This window comes from Rana temporaria, chromosome 8 (genome assembly GCF_905171775.1).
Source record: "Rana temporaria chromosome 8, aRanTem1.1, whole genome shotgun sequence".
Lineage (NCBI taxonomy): Eukaryota > Metazoa > Chordata > Amphibia > Anura > Ranidae > Rana > Rana temporaria.
In genome coordinates, this window is record NC_053496.1 from 106,009,198 (window position 1) to 106,028,986 (window position 19,789).

Genomic DNA, 19,789 nt, shown 5'->3' on the forward strand with positions numbered 1-19,789 from the left:
ATTCCATGTGATGGCACAAGCAGCAATGGCTGTGTGGAAAGTATATTTTCCACTGTGAAATTCCTTATTAAACAAATCTTTCTCTGGCTAACCACTTTTGCTGGACAGTACGCCACTACACTGTTCAACGCTGAGAAAAACAGAGGTTGTTCTTGACGGGGTGTCCTCTTTATTTATTTTTTAACAATATATATTATTCATAAGAACAAATTTGTGTTAAACTTAGTGGAGTTTCAGCTATGTTGCTCTAAAGAAACATGTCTAGTTAGTGCATAGATGCTGATTTTTGTGGCTATCGCCAGGTAAACCATGCTGAATATGGCACCATATCTTTTTGCCAGATCTAATTCATTCTTAGAGCTAGTGCACCTTTAACCAACCCTTTCAATAGTCATTCAAATTTCACAAAACCCTAATATTTTAACAGGGAATGCATAATTGAATCCTTAATTTACACATATATTCACATTTAACCAAATGGCGGTTCATGAAAAAATACTGCAGTCATGGGTCCTCAGATCTTGATGGAACTGAATGTCAAAGACACTGCATTATGTTTGTGGTCACTGGGACAGTTAAGACAAAAGTATGTAATGTAAAACATTTATGCTACAAAAAAAAGAAGAAAAACCTTTCTAACTTTGGCTCCTTGGCTCCTTTCCTTCGTCTGGTCCTGTAGTACCCACTGCTCCATGGGTTGGCATGCCAGTCATGTACTAGCATGAAGAATTTAATGAGCCGAATATAACAAAAACCTCCTTCATAAAATAATTAAATTATAGTTTATTCACTGCATTTAACTAATTTTAAATGTTTGGACAAGACCAGCTGCCCTCTGCCCTGTTCTCTAAGCAGTCCTACTGAAAGCCATTCATTATCTCATTACAGACCTTAGGGAACAGAAGAGACAGGTGAGGGGTCTGTATACACTTTATGGAGTGTTAGAATAAACCAGAGTGAGAAACAGGTGGTGCGAATTGACTTCCTCCGGTGTAAAGTATCATTTGTTTTCACATGCAGAACCTCAACTAACGTTGTATGTTAGAACTTCAAGGAAACAAGACACATAAAAAAGTATAGAAGCTGGGTGTGAAACTGCATTAGCTGAGAAAGCTGGGCTATAGAAATGAATCTGTTTTATTTTTCAAGTGCAGCTAAGCTCTGGGTGCATAAGTTCATTCACAATCAAATGCACTGTAATTATATGTCTGTATCACTTTCAGGGCACAGAAATATTTCCAAAAGCTATCTTCCCAGGTAAGGAATTATCAAAATTCTATTTTTCTTTCAACCAAATGGTCATTTTGAACAGTTGAAAGGTTGCTCGTATCTAAAGTCTCGATGTTATGGACATTCTGAGAAGCTGCAATTTTAGGTCTGCAGAGTCCTTCATGAGTTCAACTCTTTGGGTGTGTTTCTTTAGTGCAGAAAAAAAACTTTTATTCAGCTTCACAGATTGGCCTATTCTGGGGAGAGAAAAAGAAAACTCTTCTTCCAGCCAGTTTTCTATACATCAGCAGGAATCATCCACTTTTAAAGCCAATCCAGAAAATCAGCCTTTAGCATCTTCCCCTGATATTGCATTAAGAAAGAAAAGCTTCTTAATTTAGGAAGCAATTAAAAAAAAAATGCACACAGGCTTTTTAGATAGCACATAGCGCGCTCAGCAGGTGCAAATTGCCCCCCCCCCCCCTCCCATCTGTCTCCCCTGTTTCAAGCACTAAGTTCAATGGCAGTTTATTCCCGATATATAAATAAGTTAAATATGAGTATATTACGTTACCCAAAAATTAACCCTGTCTTCAAGCAAACTGATAGATCGGTTTGTAAGTGTCTCTAAGTCACTTGCCAACTTGTAGCCAAACAACCGCATAGCAGGTTCACAGACTTCCTGTACTACCTGGGCTAATTTGAAGGGTATGCTGAAACGCCACTTCTCAAACTGTTCTGAGGAGTTCTTTTGGGTAGAATATACGCCACTGTTGCCCTGGGAAGCTTGCGTGTTTTTGATAATCCATTCTTTTACTTGTGGTGTAAGTGTGATTTCAGCAAACTTGTACATTTCTTTGGCCTTTTGAAGAGGAAACCTTGCTATGTCTTCATATCGCATCAGCATATACCGTCCTCTAAGCCATTCGGGTTGGCGCAAGCCTAATTCTGCAGACAAACGAATGTTATCACAGTTACCCTTCAGTTTTTGAACTTCATCTTCAGGTATAGGGGCAGCTCCTTCCAAAGCCCATTTTTTCCATGATTCATATTTTCCAGAGAAAGCTACCATGCGTGATGCCAAAACAGCTCTGGGGTCACGCACCAGTTGTATGATTCTCAAATCAAGACGAGGATCTTCTACAAGAGTTTTCAGAAACGCCAATTGTCTAATTCGTACTGCTTTAATAGCCACGTGATCTTTATTCAAGCATGACTCCATTGCCAGTGTCATATTTAGGGGTCCACACCGGCGATTCTTACAATGATATTTTTCTGAGGCCTTTTTAACAAAGGGGGTGCATACTGGATCTTCACATAAGGACTTGCTGGAGCCCCTACGGAACATAAACCTAGTAAGATGTTGTTCAGGAGTTGGGGAGATAAAGTTCTCTAAAGTGTAAAGATCACACAGAAGAAGTTGATGGAGAACATCTCTGTACACAATTGCTGAACCTACTGCATTGGCTCCCATAGATTCAAATGTCACGGTTCTTTCAATATGCCAAAGAGGTTCGAACAAATAAAAGATATTCCCTTGCTGGTTAAAGAACTCCCCCACAAAAGATGAACCGGTGCGTGTGGTGGCCATCAGAAGTATATGTTTTCGAGTAGATTTCGGAACATCGGAAAGAAATGTGTTGCTTCCTCCAAACTGTAAAGTGACATTTGCCAAACGTTTCCTGAACTGAAAGAAAGCAGAGTCCAGTTCACTCAGTGATGTCAATGAGCCATTCTCTGCAAATACGATATTGGAATCTGTGCTATTTATCTCAAAAATGTTCTGTGGCATCTGCTTCAGGTTAAGCTTGTCCGACACCCTATAAACCAAAAAGAAATCATAGTCATTACAACAGAATCATACTGTTTTTTTTAATCCTTATTAATTGGAAGCAACTATTGTAATGATATTAAGACGCCTTCTGCCTTTATACTGTATGTATATATGCACTCGATGCAGAAGTACATCCAGTGCCGTTTTACTGGGGCAGCTGTGCTCAAAACATGGGAAGGATATTGTACAAAAGGAGTAATTAGCGAGTTACACACGGCCGAGGAACTCGGCGGGCGAAACACATCGTTTTGCTCGTCGAGTTCCTTGTGAGGCTGTCGAGGAACTCGGCGAGCCAATTTTCTCCATTCCCCTCGAGGAAAAAGAGAACATGCTCTCAGTTCCTCGACAGTTTCCTCGTCGAAAAATGTACACACGACCGGTTTCCTCGGCAAAAAAAAAAAAAAAAACAGCAAGTTTCTTGCTGGTTTTTGCCGAGAAACTCGGTCGTGTGTACGAGGCCTGACTGGTCAAACACTGCATACTATTCTTGGGGCTGCAACACCATTCCCACCTGAGCTATTTAGTTCAGTAGAGTTTACCCGTAAGATGTTTTAGGGGAACTTGGCAGTGGTCAGCTCCCTGCTAAAATGCTAGTCTGAACAAAGCATTAAAATACCAATTACTCAATACAATCAGATAATGACAGTCCTTTATATCTGTTCTGCAGTACTGCAGTGAGCTTTGGATGTCATACCAAATCTGGGTTCCACCTGCGTGAGCTGAGACAGAGACTTTAATAATGTGTCTGTATAAGTTTACACAGGGTGCTCAGTTTACATCCAAAGTTCAAAGACAAACTGACAGATTAATTGGCTTCTGCCCATGGCGCTATGTATGATTTTATGCACCTGGGATAGCACATAACCTAAAAGCTGAGGTACTGATATAATTAATAAATTATTTGACTACATATGTTGTTACTTAAAAGACATCTACAACTTATTTTTCTCTACATAATTTTGCAAACATACGTCATAATTTCTGGACATTTGAAATCTTTCTTCTATACAAGAATGGCTAAAAAATTATTTATTTAAAATTGGCATGAAACATTACTGAAGCATTAACAGAAAATATGAAAAAACCTAACTGAATAAAATATAAAAAATTAAGAACTCCAGGAATATAAAATACACACAATAATGCAATTATGCATACCTTAATAAATCACTGCAATATTTTTTTACTTTATTAAACTAGTATAAGTAACTGAATTTGATTTAAAGCAGAGTTCCAATAAAAATGGAACTTCCGCTTTTCGGGAACCCTCCCCCCCTCCGGTGTCACATTTGGCACCTTTCAGGGGGAGGGGGTGCAGATACCTTACTAAGACAGGTATTTGCACCCACTTCCGGGAACAGACTCGTGCGGGAGTTACGCCCCTTCCCGCACACACTGTTCCCAGGAGAGGGAACCAGTGATGGCGCGCCACGCTACTCGCGCATGCGTATTAGGGACCCGGGCAGTGAAGCCGCAACGCTTCACTTCTTGATTCCCTCTCCGAGGATGGCGGCGGGTGCAGCCGAGGGACGAGCGATTGCTTGGCCTCGGCTGCCAACATTGCGGGCGCGCTAGACAGGTAAGTGTCCATATTTTAAGAGTCAGCAGCTGCAGTATTTGTAGCTGCTGGCTTTTATAAACAAAAATTGGCGGAACCTCCGCTTTAAGTAGCCTTTTGCAATCCATTGTTCAGCTACATTTAACTTTGGAATGAGAGGAGCAGGATAAGGCGCCAGTCATGTGGTGTATGTAAATTTAATGACAAGTGATCTATACTGTCAGGAAGAAAGTGCACAGTGAGCAGAGATGACCTCATCTGTCTGCTGCTGCTCTTTTTCTATCTAGTCAGCAGGCTGGCTGTATGATGATAACACTTCTGAAATGCAAATCCTTTGGCAAGAAACACAGTTACCTTATATGCATTCCATTGGTGTTTATTTGACTGGAGATCACCTTTAAAGGTTTTTTTCCCATAACAAATTAAATAACAAACATATCATACTTACCTCCAGTTCGTTTTGCACAGGGTGACCCTCATACTCCTCTTCTGGAGTCCCCTAACAGCGCCCACCTAGGAGAAGCACTCTCCATGGGGGTCCACGTGCAGGAGCACTCCCAAGTCCAGCATTTGCATCCATAGACACAGAATGCCGGACTTGGCCCTGCCCCCCAGCACCTGCATCATTGGATTTGATTGACAGCAGCGAGAGCCAATGGTTGCGCCGCTATCAATCTATCCAATCAAGAGCCGAGACAATGGGCAGAGGGGGTGAGCGTGTTTCCGGCGTTGAAATGAAGGGGCTCAGGTGAGTAAAACGAGGGGGGTCTGGGGGCTGTTTTTCACCTTAATGCATAGGATATTACAACCCCTTTAAAGCTAACTCAAAGTGAAAATAATGTTTTGGTTGTGAGAAACAAGTTAGAATATTTCTGATATCAGAGCTGTATGATAGCTATGTGCCCAACTTCAGCAAAAAATACCAATCCAATTGGCAATTGCTAATTTAGTCAAGGGGCAGAGGATTGGGGTGTAAATACTTACCTTATTCCTCATGCCAGTAGACTCCCTCCAGCATTGTGACTGGTCCCCCTCATCTTTAAGCTGGCTCCAGTCAAACTCCAGCCTCATAAATGTTATTTTCCCTGTAATGTATGTGATGACGCAAAGGCTCTGCCCACAGACTGGAGCTTCAGGTGGAGAAGGAGAGTGCTAGAGCTGGCTGGAGCAAGGAATGCAATCTGCTAGACATAAAAGGGTCGATTTACTAAAACTGGAGAGTGCAAAATATGGTGCAGCTGTGCACAGAAACCAGCTTTCAGCTTTTTTTGTCAAAACTTAATTGAACAAGCTGAAGTTAGAAGCTAATTGGCTACTATTTACTACAAGATGTTGAACTTTCCAGTTTTAGTAAATCAACCCCCCATTTGTTATTTAAATTGGAATTCCATACACTTTTTGTTAATGCTTTTATGTTTTGGTAGTCTGGTCTCAGTGGTTGCTTATTTGTTCCGTTTGACAAGTCTTATAACCAGATTTACACACAGTTACATAGGGATTGGAGAAAATATTTTGTATTGAGGCCACCGTGGACTTTAATGGTACCATACAAATGATTGGGAAACAAATACTGTATTTATTGGCGTATAAGGCCCCATACTCACGAGCAAACATGTCTGCTGAAACTGGCCCGCAGGCCAGTTTCAGCAGACATGTTTGGTCGTGTGTGGGCGCGAGCGGGCCGAATTCCAGCAAACATTTGCCCGCCGGGCCTTTTCCCAGCAGACAAATATTCCTGGACTTGTTTTAAAACAGCCCGCTGGAATTCTGCCCGCTCGGACATGTACGGTCGTCAGTACAGACCTACCGTACATGTCCAGGCGCCCGCCGTCCCTCGCATGCGTCGAATGACTTCGACGCATGCGTGGAAGCATTTTAAAGGCGGGCCGCCCACGTCGCCGCGTCATTGTCGCGGCGACACCGCGTCATCGACGCGGCGACACCGCGGACACGCCCCGCGTATTGTTTACGCGCGGACTTCTGTACGATGGTGTGTACAACCATCGTACAGAAGCCCTCTGGCAGACATGTATGGTGAAAACGGTCCGACGGACCGCTTTCACCATACATGTTTGGTCGTGAGTACCCGGCCTAACACTCACTTTTTCACCCTGCAAATTGGTTGCAAATAGTGCGTGTTATACGCGATACTGCAATTTAGGCTGCCTCGGAGAGAACAGGGAGGGGGGTGGGAAGAGCGCTGTCAGATTGCATACAGCAAGAATCTCCTGTTTACTCAGCGCCTCTGTAATAGGAAGTCCTGTCTCCTGGGCCAGCATTGGACCAGTGTTCTGTCTATCATAGAACCCGGTCCAGGAGGCGGGACTTTGTATTAAAGAGGCTGCAGAGTAAACAGGAGATTCTCGCTGTATGCAATCTGACGGGACTCATCCCGCCCCCCTCCCTGAGATGGGCATTGATCAGGCTGCATTTATGGCAATGGGGAGGCTGCAGATGGGCATTGATCAAGCTGCATTGATGGGCAATTGTGAAGCTGCAGATGGGCAATGATCAAGCTGCATTGATGGGCAATTGTGAAGCTGCAGATGGGCATTGATCAAGCTCCATTGATTGTCACTGAGCCTTATTTTGCTTCAAAGTTCTTTATTTAAAATGTACGTTTTTTCCCCTGAAACTTCCTCTTAAAACGAAGGTGCGTGTTATACGCCTGTGCGTGTTATATGCCAATAAATAAGGTAATAAGTAAAAAAGTAGAATTTTATTAAAATGACATCATATTAAATTACATACACAATTTATTTATAAAAGCTCTGTAGAATATCTCAGATGTAACTATAAGGACTGAGTTTACCAGTTTACCCAGTAGAAACTGTATTTAGCATGCTCAATAAAATTCAACTTTTTTACTTATTATTTGTTTGCCAAGCGTTTCTATGGTACCATTAAAGTCCACTGTGGCCTCAATACAAAATATTTTCTCCAGATTCACACACACCTGACATTTTTCTTTGAATGATTGTGGCAGACGATTATGCATAACCCCCAGTCCCCCCTTGTGCTTGGGTTCTCCATCCCCATAATTAAGCTCTGGGAGGCAGAGCAAACATTTTTGGGGGCACGGCCTGCTGGAGCCCAGGCTGAGGTTGCCACATACCATCACTAATGAGCCTGCTTCGATATGCAACTACAGGGACATCCACTTCAACAAACATTGGAATTCCAGGCTGTGGCTACCTATGCACCTTCTTCCACCCCTCCCCCCCCTTCCAAAACCTATTCTAGCTACCCTGTGAAATGAAGATGCTTATACTTACCTATTGTGGCAGTGCTCCAGTCCAGTCACATGATCTCCCCTGTGGCCATCTTCAGGGGAGAGGAGAGATCAACGACAATGGCTGAAATGCCTGGGCTTACGTGGGGCATCTGTTGTTGGCTGTCCCTCCTCTACCCTGAAGCCGTCGCTGGGAGTCGATCATGTGACCAGACTGGAACACCCTCAAAATAGGTAAGTATAAGCACCTGCCTTTCACAGGGTAGTTAGAATAGAAGTGGTTGGTAGCAGGTTTAAGCATAGGCAGAAATAACCTGGGATTCCACTTTAACTTTTGCAGCGCAGGGGCAACTACAAGGGTGGATTTTGTAAAGTTCATGGAGTTGGGACTTAAAACAGGCCTCAATCAGACAATGATAATCTAGGGAAATCAAAATAAAAAATAATACATGGACTGTAATACTTTCTGGAAATAAATACCACTCCAGGCTCCCTTAACCAATGGCCACATGTGTAAAGGCCAAGGCACTAGTCACATGATTTGTGCTGTGAGCCTTCGCCTGCAGCAGAGATCACATGACTTATTGCCTATACCTTCAAATATATGGCAAGCACTGAAGGGAACCGGGAGAACAAATGTAGATAAGGTACATGTTAACATATCAGTATGAGATAAAAATATGATTTACTTCAGAAATCCTAAGCTGGTAGGTGGATAGAGGATAAATAAGTAACTACCACAGCCCCTTCTTTTTGGACTCAGCTAAGCTAGGTCCCAGATTTACTCAGTGCTTTCCATTGAAACATTATTTTTAGTTCTAGAATCACAACTAATTAAGTGGAATTAAAGTTGGTGCCCCGTTCCATGTCTCCACCAATTTTCAGTCCTGGTGCAAGCATTTTTAAATAAATAAATGATTGGCATGCCTTTTCAGCATTTTCAGCACCTGGCTCTATACATTCAAATAAAAATGGGTAGTATATTATGAATGCACAGAGATAAATGACTAACATTTAGTGAGAGCCACACATCAAAGTATAGAAACAATGGAGAATTATTTTCCTGGCAATGGTAAGGTGAATCACATTTTGCGGTAAATGAAATCTACACAGAAACAACATTGGCAAAGTTAATACACAAATCTGAGTGCGTTAAGCCGATTATACCAGAATGTTGTTTGTTTTAATGTAAGGTCTGCTTAAAGAAAGCCAGGAGTGGCATGCAGGTAAGGGACCAAATATCTCAGGCTAGGACTTTGAAATTTCAAGTAGGTGAGAAGAGACCAGAGGTAGCATGAAAGGCCAGTCAACCAGCATTTTCACAAGAATAGGTCAGAAAATTTGTATTTTATTTTTCTCTTTAAATAAGCTCTTGCTTCAGATCAGGGGTCCCGAAACTCTTACAGACCCCCCGCATGTCTTTATCCCACTTTTGCTAAAATGAAAAAATCATCACCACCACTACCAGTCCTAGTAGGCACAAGTATATCTTCAAAAGATGTCAATAGCTTGGGTTTACTTTACATATGGATAGCTAAAAGCAGAACAGCTGAAAGAAAATCATAAGGATCATTTATTTATACAAAAGCTAGAAATCACAACTGCACAAGCTAGATACAGATTTGTTGCTGTTGTTTAAAGTGGAGGTTCACCCTAAAAACTATCCTATCCCTGCCTCAGGGTTCCGATGACTGCGGGACTGGGCGTTCCTATCCTTCGGTTCGATGATTGATGGCTTGTGAAACAGGTAACCTGTCGCACAACGCGCGTCACCAGATTTCCGGAAATAGCCGAGCTGCGAGTCGGCACTATACGGCGCCTGCGCTAGCCGTGTAGAGCTGACTGCGCAGGCGCCGTATAGTGCTGACTCGCAGCTCGGCTATTTCCCATCATCTGGTGACGCGCGTTGTGCGACAGGTCACCTGTTTCACAAGCCGTCAATCATCGAACCGAAGGATAGGAACGGCCAGTCCCGCAGTCATCGGAACCCAGAAGCCCTGGACAAAAACAGAATATAAAGGTATGTACGGAGAAAAAAAAAATTACCTGCCGAAAGTAAATGTCCTTAGTATGCTGGCTCTGCTAGATGTAATGTTAAACATTTTTTTTTTTGGGTGAACCCCCGCTTTAAGTACAATCAAAATATGGCATATGATACAGGGGTCTATTTATATTTAAAAAAAATCGCTGTGCTTGAGTATTCTCACTTCCGTTGTGATTGATCCCTGTAATGTGTCTAAAATGTTTATTTCCTATGATTGTCCTCTACATCTAGTGGCTATAATGCCAAATTTTCCTGAAATATCTTAATAAAGAATACTACATTATGGCCCTAGATCAGGGGTGTCAAACTCAATTTCATCGTGGGCTGCATCAGCATAATGATTGCCCTCAAAAGGGACGGGTGTATCTGTAAGATTAGATGTCCAGCGCATCCCCTCCCCTTACATTAGATGTCAAGAGCCACCCCACCATCAGAAGTTGAGTCCCCCACTATCCCTTACATCACAGTGCACCCCCCTTTCCTTATGCTGCTGATGGGAAGAAGCTGGATGCATACAGAACGTAAGGGTCTGGAGGAGGACCAGAGGAGGGCTGGAGCTCTCCTGCAGCTGCAGGAGAGGTGCGAGGGCCACATGAAATGACCTGGAGGGCCAGATTCGACCTGTGGGCCTTGTGTTTGACACCTGTGCCCTAGATAGAGCTGATGATCATAGAAAATAATATTTTATACACATTATGGTAATTATTCTCGACGGGTGAGACATTCGCACAGCAAGGTTCTTTTATAGATAGACTCCTAAAAATGTCATCTGACACATAAAACAGATTTCTCAATTTGATTTCAAATGAAATGAGGACAATCCTGTTTTTATTATTATTATTATTATTATTATTATTATTATTATTATTATTATTATTATTATTATTATCCTCAGACATCCAGTACCCCATTCAATTGGTTTCAATTCCTCCAAAGGCTATGTTTCAGATTAAAATAGACCATGTTTCATCTAGTAAGGACAAAGATGTGCAGGTTAACATTTAGGAAGATGCGGCATGTGACTCATGAATCAAAGTCCAATTACATAATTAGGTGGAATTATATGTGCAGTTATTCGTTAAAGAAAAAAATATATATAAACTAATTACCAGCTAGTAGTTTCATGTGTTTCTCACTACATCATTGTAGCTGACAGTGAGTCACATCTAGCCAGAAGAACAAAGTCCCCCGTACATTCACTGAGCTATCCTAAATTGAACTGGAAAAACGTTTTCCTTGCAGCTGCAGTGACCAATCTTTCAGCATCTTTAGGCTATATATGCCAGAACAAGTCACATCTTTCACAGAGATTATATCTGGGATAGTTAAAAGCAAAACTCTACTTACACTACACTAATTAGTTAGGGTCCAAATACAAAGGCGTTTGTAGAATTTTCCCTAAGAGTCGGTTCACACTGCAGCGGCACGACTTCGGGGGCGACTCTGCAAGTCGTCCTGAGGACAACTTCAGAGGCGATTTGCAAAACGACTTCTGTATAGAAGTCAATGCAGGTCGCCCCGAGCCGCCCCCAAAGTCGTACAGGAACCTTTTTCTAAGTCGGAGCGACTTGCGTCGCTCCTATTAGAACGGTTCCATTGCATTCAATGGGACGCGACTTGTCAAGCGGCTGAGCCGCCTGTCGTGTCGCCCCAGTGTGAACCGGGTCTAACTATAGCAAACTAATGTTGATTTTATGCGTCTATCCTCATGCATTCACTTATTTGTGTTTACTTAGAAAAAGCAGAAGGAACTTTGAAATCTTTTCTGTGCATATCCTAAAAATGTAGGAGTACACTGGTACATCTGGATGTTTATGTGTCACTTTCTTGTAGGATCCCTTAGAGCAGTGGTTCTCAACCTGGGGGTCGGGACCCCCTCAGGGGTCGAATGACGATTTGCCAAAGGTCCCCAAATCCTGGGCTGATCCCAGCCTCTTCGCGGCCGCCCAGCAAGGCTGTCCCTGGAGCCTATGGCCGCCCAGCTGGGCTGTTCCTGGAGCCTGCAGCTGCCCACTCAGCCTCTTCGCAGTCGCCCATTCAGTTCACGGCATGGCTGGGGGGCAGAGACTAGAGGTCAGCTGACTGATGAGCAATGTGAAGTGTGAGGGGCTGGAGGAGACCCTATCTCCTTATTTTGGCAAAGGTGTCGCTGCTGCGGGACACTATAAAGTTGGTGACGCAGTGAGTAACACTACCTGTGATTATAGTTGCCATTAAAAGCCCCCGCTACAGTTCTCAGATCAGCAGATGACCTTGATCAAGAGCACCAAAGTTGGCTGATCAGAACCCCCGCTGCACTGCCACTGATCCCACCCCCCAGCACTACCACTCATCCCATTCCCCCACCAAGGAATAAGAGAAGGAATGAAAAATACATGAAAAGAGGGGGAGGAACAAAGAAAAAGGTAGAGAAAGAACAAGGAAGAAGACTAGAGAGCGAGGGATGGGGAAAAAAAACAAGAAATTAGGATAAAGAGAGATAAAAGGGAAAGAAAGGAGAACAAAGAGAAAGAGTGGTACATCCTAAAATGTACCATAAGGTGTTTAGTATTGTACAAGTGGAAGGGACTCAGGTAACACTAAATGTCCGTGGGTTAGGGGCGCAAATTATTGGTCTTGCCTTGGGTGCTGACAACCCAGGCTACAAAAATAATTTACTCTTAGAGGTCCCCACAACTTGGGAAAATGTATCAAGGGGTCACGGCACTAGGAAGGTTGAGAACCACTGCCTTAGAGTGACACAAAAAAAATAATATTCTATGTATTCCTAGCTCAAAAAGAAACTAGCTTATGTTGCTCTCAGCTGCCTCCAAATCTCCAAATTCTTATTTTAAACTGTAAATGAAGGGAAAAGATGTTTGGGAGCAGGGTTTGACAAATTTGCTTGGAATCTAGGAGCCAGCTAAAAAAGTTAGGAGCCAGAAAACGCACCCCGTCCCGGCGAGCTTGCGTGCAGAAACGAACACATACGTGAGCAGTGATCGCATATGTAAATGGTGTTCAAACCACACATGTGAGGTATCGCTGCGATTGGTAGAGCGAGAGCAATAATTCTAGCCCTAGACCTCCTCTGTAACTCAAAACATGCAACCTGTAGATTTTTTTAAATGTCGCCTATGAAGATTTTAAAGGGTAAAAGTTTGTCGGCATTTCACGAGTGGACGCAATTTTGAAGCGTGACATGTTGGGTATGAATTTACTCGGTACATTATCTTTCATAATATTAAAAAAAATGGGACTAACTTTACTGTTGTCTTATTTTTTAATTAAAAAAAGTTAAATTTTTTCCAAAAAAAGTTCACTGGTAAGACCGCTGCGCAAGTACGGCGTAACAGAAAGTATTGCAACGATCGCCATTTTATTCTCTAGGGTGTTAGGATAAAAAATATATATAATGTTTGGGGGTTCTAATTAAAGGGAAGAAGATGGCAGTGAAAATAGTGAAAAATTACATTAGAATTGCTGTTTAACTTGTAATGCCTAACTTGTAATACCAATGGGCACCACCAGATGGCGCCAGCTCACACAAGGAAGAGCTGGGGACTTCACAAGGCCGCAAAGCCGCGGCCTCAATTACCGGACATCACGGCCCCCCCGCGATCGAGCGGCGGGGGAGGTGGGGGCCTAGTCCGCCGCAATTCCTCGGGAAAAGGCGCTCCGCGGACTAGGTCGAAGCCGCGGCCTCGCCTAAAACATCCTGCCCGCAGCGATCCTGGGAAAAGGCCGCGAGCGGCAGATGCGGGCAGGATGTTTTAGGCGAGGCCGCGGCTTTGGCCTAGTCCACAGAGCACCGGTCCTATGGAACAAAACGTTTTTATTTTTTTTTGCCCACCTTCCATGCCAAGTAGCCGGTACGCTATTTCTAGTCGCCATGGCAACCTGGCGACCGGGATTTGTCGAGCACTGTTTGGGAGCTTTAAAAAAATGGATTATAGGGCATTAGGTAGTGGATGTGCATTATTTTTGGGGAATAAAGGCTGGCTGAATATCGGCCGGTATCAGTTGGTTCAACCGAAACCAGCCAGTGTGTACAGCAGCCTGTGTGACAGAAGCCGGCTTCTGTCGAATGAGCATACTGAAAAAAAAGCAGCCATAAGTTTGCCGATCAGCGCTTGCAGCCAATGGCACTTTAGACTCTTAAACAGGATTTAATTTTAACCTGTAGAGTCTAGGTTCACATTGATGCGATTTGGCATGTCGATTTGCATGCCAGCCATTACAGGCAATTGCACCTTTTGAATCGGTGCGGCGCCAACTTTGCAGCGCCGCACTGATTCCCAAAAGTAGTTTCTGTGTTACTTTTGGCGACTTTGGTGCGATTTAAAAATATATCTGTGCATGAACCCGCACAGATGTCTCTATAATCGCCCCCGAAGTCGGATTGACATGCAGGTATGAAATCGTGTGAGTTCAATCCTGCAGTATAGTGAACCTAGGCAGAAAGTATTTTACTGTGCACATGGTGGGACCCAAATATAGGTCAAATCAAACTAACTGTACTCCTATAAACAGCATCTCACAAAAGTGAGTACACCCTCACATTTTTGTTAGTATTTTATTACTGTATATCTTTTCATGTGACAACACTGAAGAAATTACACTTTGCTACAATGTAAAGTAGTGAGTGTACAGCTTGTATAACAGTGTAAATGTGCTGTCCCCTCAAAATAACTCAACACACAGCCATTAATGTCTAAACCGCTGGCAACAATAAGTAAAAATGTCCAAATTGGGCCCAATTAGCCATTTTCCCACCCTGGTGTCATGTGACTCATTAGGGTTGCAAGGTCTCGTGTGTGAGTGGGGAACAGGTGTGTTAAATTTGGTGTTATCACTCTCACTCTCTCATACTGGTCACTGGAAGTTCAACATGGCACCACATGGCAAAAAACGCTCTGAGGATCTGAAAAAATTATTGTTTCTCTACATAAAGATGACCTAGGCTATAAGAAGATTGCCAAGACCCTTAAACTGAGCTGCGGCACGGGTGCCAAGACCATACAGCGGTTTAACAGGACAGGTTCCACTCAGAACAGGCCTTGCCATGGTCGAACTAAGAAGCTGAGTGCACATGCTTAGCATCATATCCAGAGGTGGTCTTTGGGAAATAGATGTATGGCCTCGTACACACGACGGCAAAAAACAGCAAGAAACTTGCTGGGAGATATTTTTTTGCAGAGGAAACCGGTCGTGTGTACATTTTCGTCAAGGAAACTGTCGAGAAACTCAATGAGCCAAAAAGAGAGCAAGTTCTCTATTTCCTTGATGGGAATGGAGAAAATTGGCTTGTTGAGTTTCTCGACGGCTTCACAAGGAACTCGACGAGCAAAACGATGTGTTTCGCCCGTCGAGTTTCTCGGTCGTGTGTACGAGGCCTATGAGGGGAGGAGTGGAAGAGGACTCCAGTGGCAACCTGTGAAGCTCTGGTGAACTCCATGCACAAGAGGGTTAAGACAGTGCTGGAAAATAATGGTGACCACACACAATATTGACACTTTGGTCCCAATTTGGAAATTTTCACTTAAGGGTGCACTTTTTTTGCTAGGGGTTTAGACATTAATGACTGTGTGTTGAGTTATTTTGAGGGGACAGCAAATTTACACTGTTATACAAAATGTACACTCACTACTACTACTACTTGTAGCAAAGTGTCATTTCTTCAGTGTTGTCACATGAAAAGATATACAGTAAAACCTTGGTTTGAGAGCGTTTTGCAAGACAAGCTAAATGTTTAAATACATTTTGACTTAATATACAAGCGATGTCTTGATATACAAGTAGCGTCATGTCACAATTGAGTATGAAAGAGAAGAGAGGCGCCTCTAAGTGTAGCAATATGGTTACATTTAATGAAGGTACAACATTTAGCAACTCACATGGTTGATGATTAAAACAGGCACTAAGGCATCTAAGTATACAGGCATCCGGGGTAAAGGTGTCCACATAAACCATCCTCCTCACCGCCATTGATGTCATCCCTTCCACTCTGCGCTCTACGAGCGCTTCAAGCATCGCTTTCAGATCACTCTACTGCAGGGTAGTCTTTTCCGGTCACAATTGCAGACTGACATCGGTGAGAGCTGACGGTGAGGACGGTTAATGTGGACAGCTTTACACCGGATACCTGCATACTCAGATGTGCCTATGGTTAATCATCAACCATGTGAGTTTCTAAATGTTGTACCTTCAATAAATGAAACCATCAGCTCCTGCTGAATTTTGCTTCTAATTCCCTTGTGGAAGCTCCCATTTGTGGATGGATTTTTTATTGTTACACAACCTATCACATTGCTATAATCTTGTTATATGGACAATAAACTTAGGGACCTATGAATAAATGGTCGTTGAACGTATCATCTGAGTTTCCATTATTTCTTATGGTTAAATTTGCTTTGATACACAAGTGCTTTGGATTCTGGAATGAATTATGCTCACAATCCAAGGTTTTACTGTAATAAAATATTACAAGGGGTATACTTTGTGAGATGCTGTATATTAGGTGAATGGTGAAGGATTTGTTTACATATTGCCTTACAAATGGCAGTGTAAATGATCCTGTGTAAGTGTATAATAACCTTAGGTGTTCAATTACACTTCCTTGGAAGTGACCAATCAGCTCAGTTAAAAAGCTTGCCTATAGAAGGTTCTGTTGTAAACAAACGGCCTTTTAGTTTAAAAGTACTAATTAAAGAGAATCTGGAGTCCAGCTGCTCCAGGTTCCATTGGAACTAAGTAACAAAGTGCTGTCCGATGATGGTTATGTATGTCATTGAATGTACATCACACTATAAATCCTGCATTTCTGCCTCTCTGTTCTGAAGCCTCGTACACATGACGGAGGAACTCGACGGGCGAAACACATTGTTTTCCTCGTCGAGTTCCTTGTTAGGCTGTCGAGGAACTTGACAAGGCAAGTTTCTCCATTCCCGTTGAGGAAAAAGAAGACATGCTCTCTTTTTGACTCAACGGGATCCTCGACAGTTTCCTCGTCGAAAAATGTACACACGACCGGTTTCCTCGGCAAAAAAAAATCCCAGCAAGTTTCTTGCTGGTTTTTGCCGAGAAACTCGGTCGTGTGTACAAGGCCTCAGAGCAACTTCATTTGTTACCCTGTATTGGTCCCCTACTGACTCCCAGGGGGTCTTACAAACATGACTTCTGTTTTACCAGCCATGATGAAGGAAGCTTGTTCTTGAAATGTTGGCCAACTTATTCTTAAAAAATGAATCGATTTACTAATCCTACATTCCTCCCTGAGATTTTGGTGACCACGCCATTTACTTTTAGGTACACCTATTTGTGCCACCTCACTACAAGTCTGCTTTTAATCTCAGATAGGTACAACATCTCACACAAACTGAACACTACAGACAGCGTGTCAACAATACAGACGTGCTAATGCAATTAAATATGGCCAGTTTTAGTCTATTGTTCTGCCATGTAATCATGTCCAAGCACTATACTTTTCTTGCATAAAATATATAAATGAAAGAGTTTTTTTACCATAACAACAAATTCTCTTTGCATTGCCCCTCAAACATAATAAAATATCAGCATAATGTGGGAGCGTTATTTGTTCAAGGAATGTCCCTATTTGGAGCCCAGCATGCTTCTTTTTCATCCATTTACATTTGTGTAACAGGCAGCTTCTGTTCACCACATAAACAATTTTCTAATGTCTTACTTTGAGATGATCTTGTTTTCCTTCTCAATGATGACCAGCACCACCACAAGGACCAGGAAGAGAGCATATTTGGCCTTCAGTCTAATGGTCCTCAGCAAATCTCTGAGGTCCATGGGCAGGTTTTGTAATCTATCCATGGTAGAGAAATTTTCCAATGGATCTTTCCCTTTTTTCTTCTGGATGGGAAGATTTGCCTTAGCCCCTTCATTCAGAATCTTTCATCTCATTGGTTCTTCTAAAAGATAAAACAGCAATTGTGAATATTATATAATATAATAATATATAATTATATAAAGACTATACAGAGTCATAAAGAATGTCAGATTCCCTTGTAATCTTTAATTAGCAATCTAATTTTTGAACCCATAAGGGGCTCAGGTTAGGTTGCATGTTTTCCTGTACAGTTTTCTATCATACATAAATTCATATACTGTGCATTTTGTAGCTTACCGTGCTACCTTAGCTTCAGAGTTACAATATTTTTGTATGGGTACTTCTTATGGTATTAGTACATTTTATTTCACATTCAATATAATGTGTATATGCATTTAGAGGACATTTTTAAATGTTTATAATGTAAATGCAGATAATGATTTTCCTGTGGTGCCATTCAAACTGAACATTTAGGCAGGCCATACATAGAGTGAATTTGGGGTTGCAGGAAAGAAATTTGCTTGACTTTCCCATCAACACAGACAGGAAACCCCCTTCCACTGAGCCATTGTATTCTCCCGACAGGGATACCCATCCCGAGGAGCCATTGTGTTCTCCCGACGGGGATACCCATTCCGAGAAGCCATTGTATTTTCCCGACGGGGATACCCATCCCGAGGAGCCATTGTATTCTCCCGGCAGGGATACCCATCCTGAGGAGCCATTTTATTCCCCTGATGGGGATACCCATCCCGAGAAGCCATTGTATTCTCCCAGCAGGGATACCCATCCTGAGGAGCCTTTGTATTCTCCGAACAGGGATACCCATCCCGAGGAGCCATTGTATTCTCCCGGCAGGGATACCCATCCTGAGGAGCCATTGTATTCTCCCGACGGGGATACCCATCCCGAGGAGCCATTGTATTCTCCTGGCAGGGATACCTATCCCGAGGAGCCATTGTATTCTCCTGGCAGGGATACCCATCCTGAGGAGCCATTGCATTCTCCCGGCAGGGATACCCATCCTGAGGAACCATTGTATTCTCCCGACGGGGATACCCATCCCGAGGAGCCATTATATTCTCCCGGCAGGGACATCCATCCCGAGGAGCCATTGTATTCTCCTGGCAGGGATACCCATCCTGAGGAGCCATTGTATTCTCCCGGCAGGGATACCCATCCTGAGGAGCCTTTGTATTCTCCTGGCGGTCGAATCCGCCCCCATCGGGAGAAGACAGTGATTATTGCTAGTGGCTATACCAGCTGATGTAAAATCCGACAAGCTGGTTGTACTCAATTTGATCAATCAATCAACTTGGGTACATTCAGCCTGCCTACACTTAGTTTGAATCTCCTGCTGAACCAGCCGGGATTTGAATCGTCTATGGCCAGCTTTACCTGATACGCCGATTCACGAACGTACTTGCGCCCGGCTGTTTACGTAAGTCGTACGTCCAGCGTAAAGTTAAGCCTCATAAAGCAGGGGTAAGTCATGTTAAGTTATGGATCAGGGAACAGCCGTCGTATTTTACGTTGTTTACGTAGTAGTACGTGGATAGGGCTGGGCAAAGGTTACGTCACGTCGTAGGCAGTGATTCGACGTATCTAATGGAGTATTTACAACGTGATTCTGACGCATGCGTACTGGTATGCGTCTACGGGACGGCGCATGCGCCGTTCGTTCGGCCCATCATTTGCATTGGGTCACGCTTCATTTAAATGAATCACGCCCACCTTCCACCTACTTTGAATTAGGCGGGCTTACGCCAAGGAATTTACGTTACGCCGGCGCAACGTTGGGAGCGAGTGCTTTGTGAATACAGTGCTTGCCGCTCTGCTATACGTCGGCGTAGCGTATATTCGATACGCTACGCCGGCATAACTATGCACCGCTCTACGAGAATCCGGGCCATAGGCTTTATTTTCATTATCATTTTCTATCCACTGTTAGCAATGGGGAGAACATGGGAGCAGCCGGCTGAATAGACCCTAGTCATTATTCTGGCCAGAGATCTCCCAAAAGGTTCCAAATAATTCCAAGACTAGGAATTAGGAGATTAGAATTAGGAGTCTAG

General features: G+C 43.1%; 1 protein-coding gene across 3 annotated transcripts in view; it reads right to left on the bottom strand.

Moving 5' to 3' along the window:
* Nucleotides 1–759: 759 nt before the first annotated feature.
* The window catches only part of CHST3 (carbohydrate sulfotransferase 3), a 154,808-nt gene continuing 135,778 nt past the window's right edge, over nt 760–19,789 (bottom strand). For all 3 annotated transcript variants that reach the window (XM_040320481.1, XM_040320479.1, XM_040320478.1), the window contains exons 5-6: nt 17,562–17,796; nt 760–3,029 (exon numbers count right to left, since the gene is read on the bottom strand). In XM_040320481.1, the coding sequence (XP_040176415.1) occupies nt 1,775–3,029; nt 17,562–17,698 (1,392 nt within the window). In that variant the 5' untranslated portion in view covers nt 17,699–17,796 and the 3' untranslated portion in view covers nt 760–1,774. The remainder of the gene's footprint in view (nt 3,030–17,561; nt 17,797–19,789) is intronic.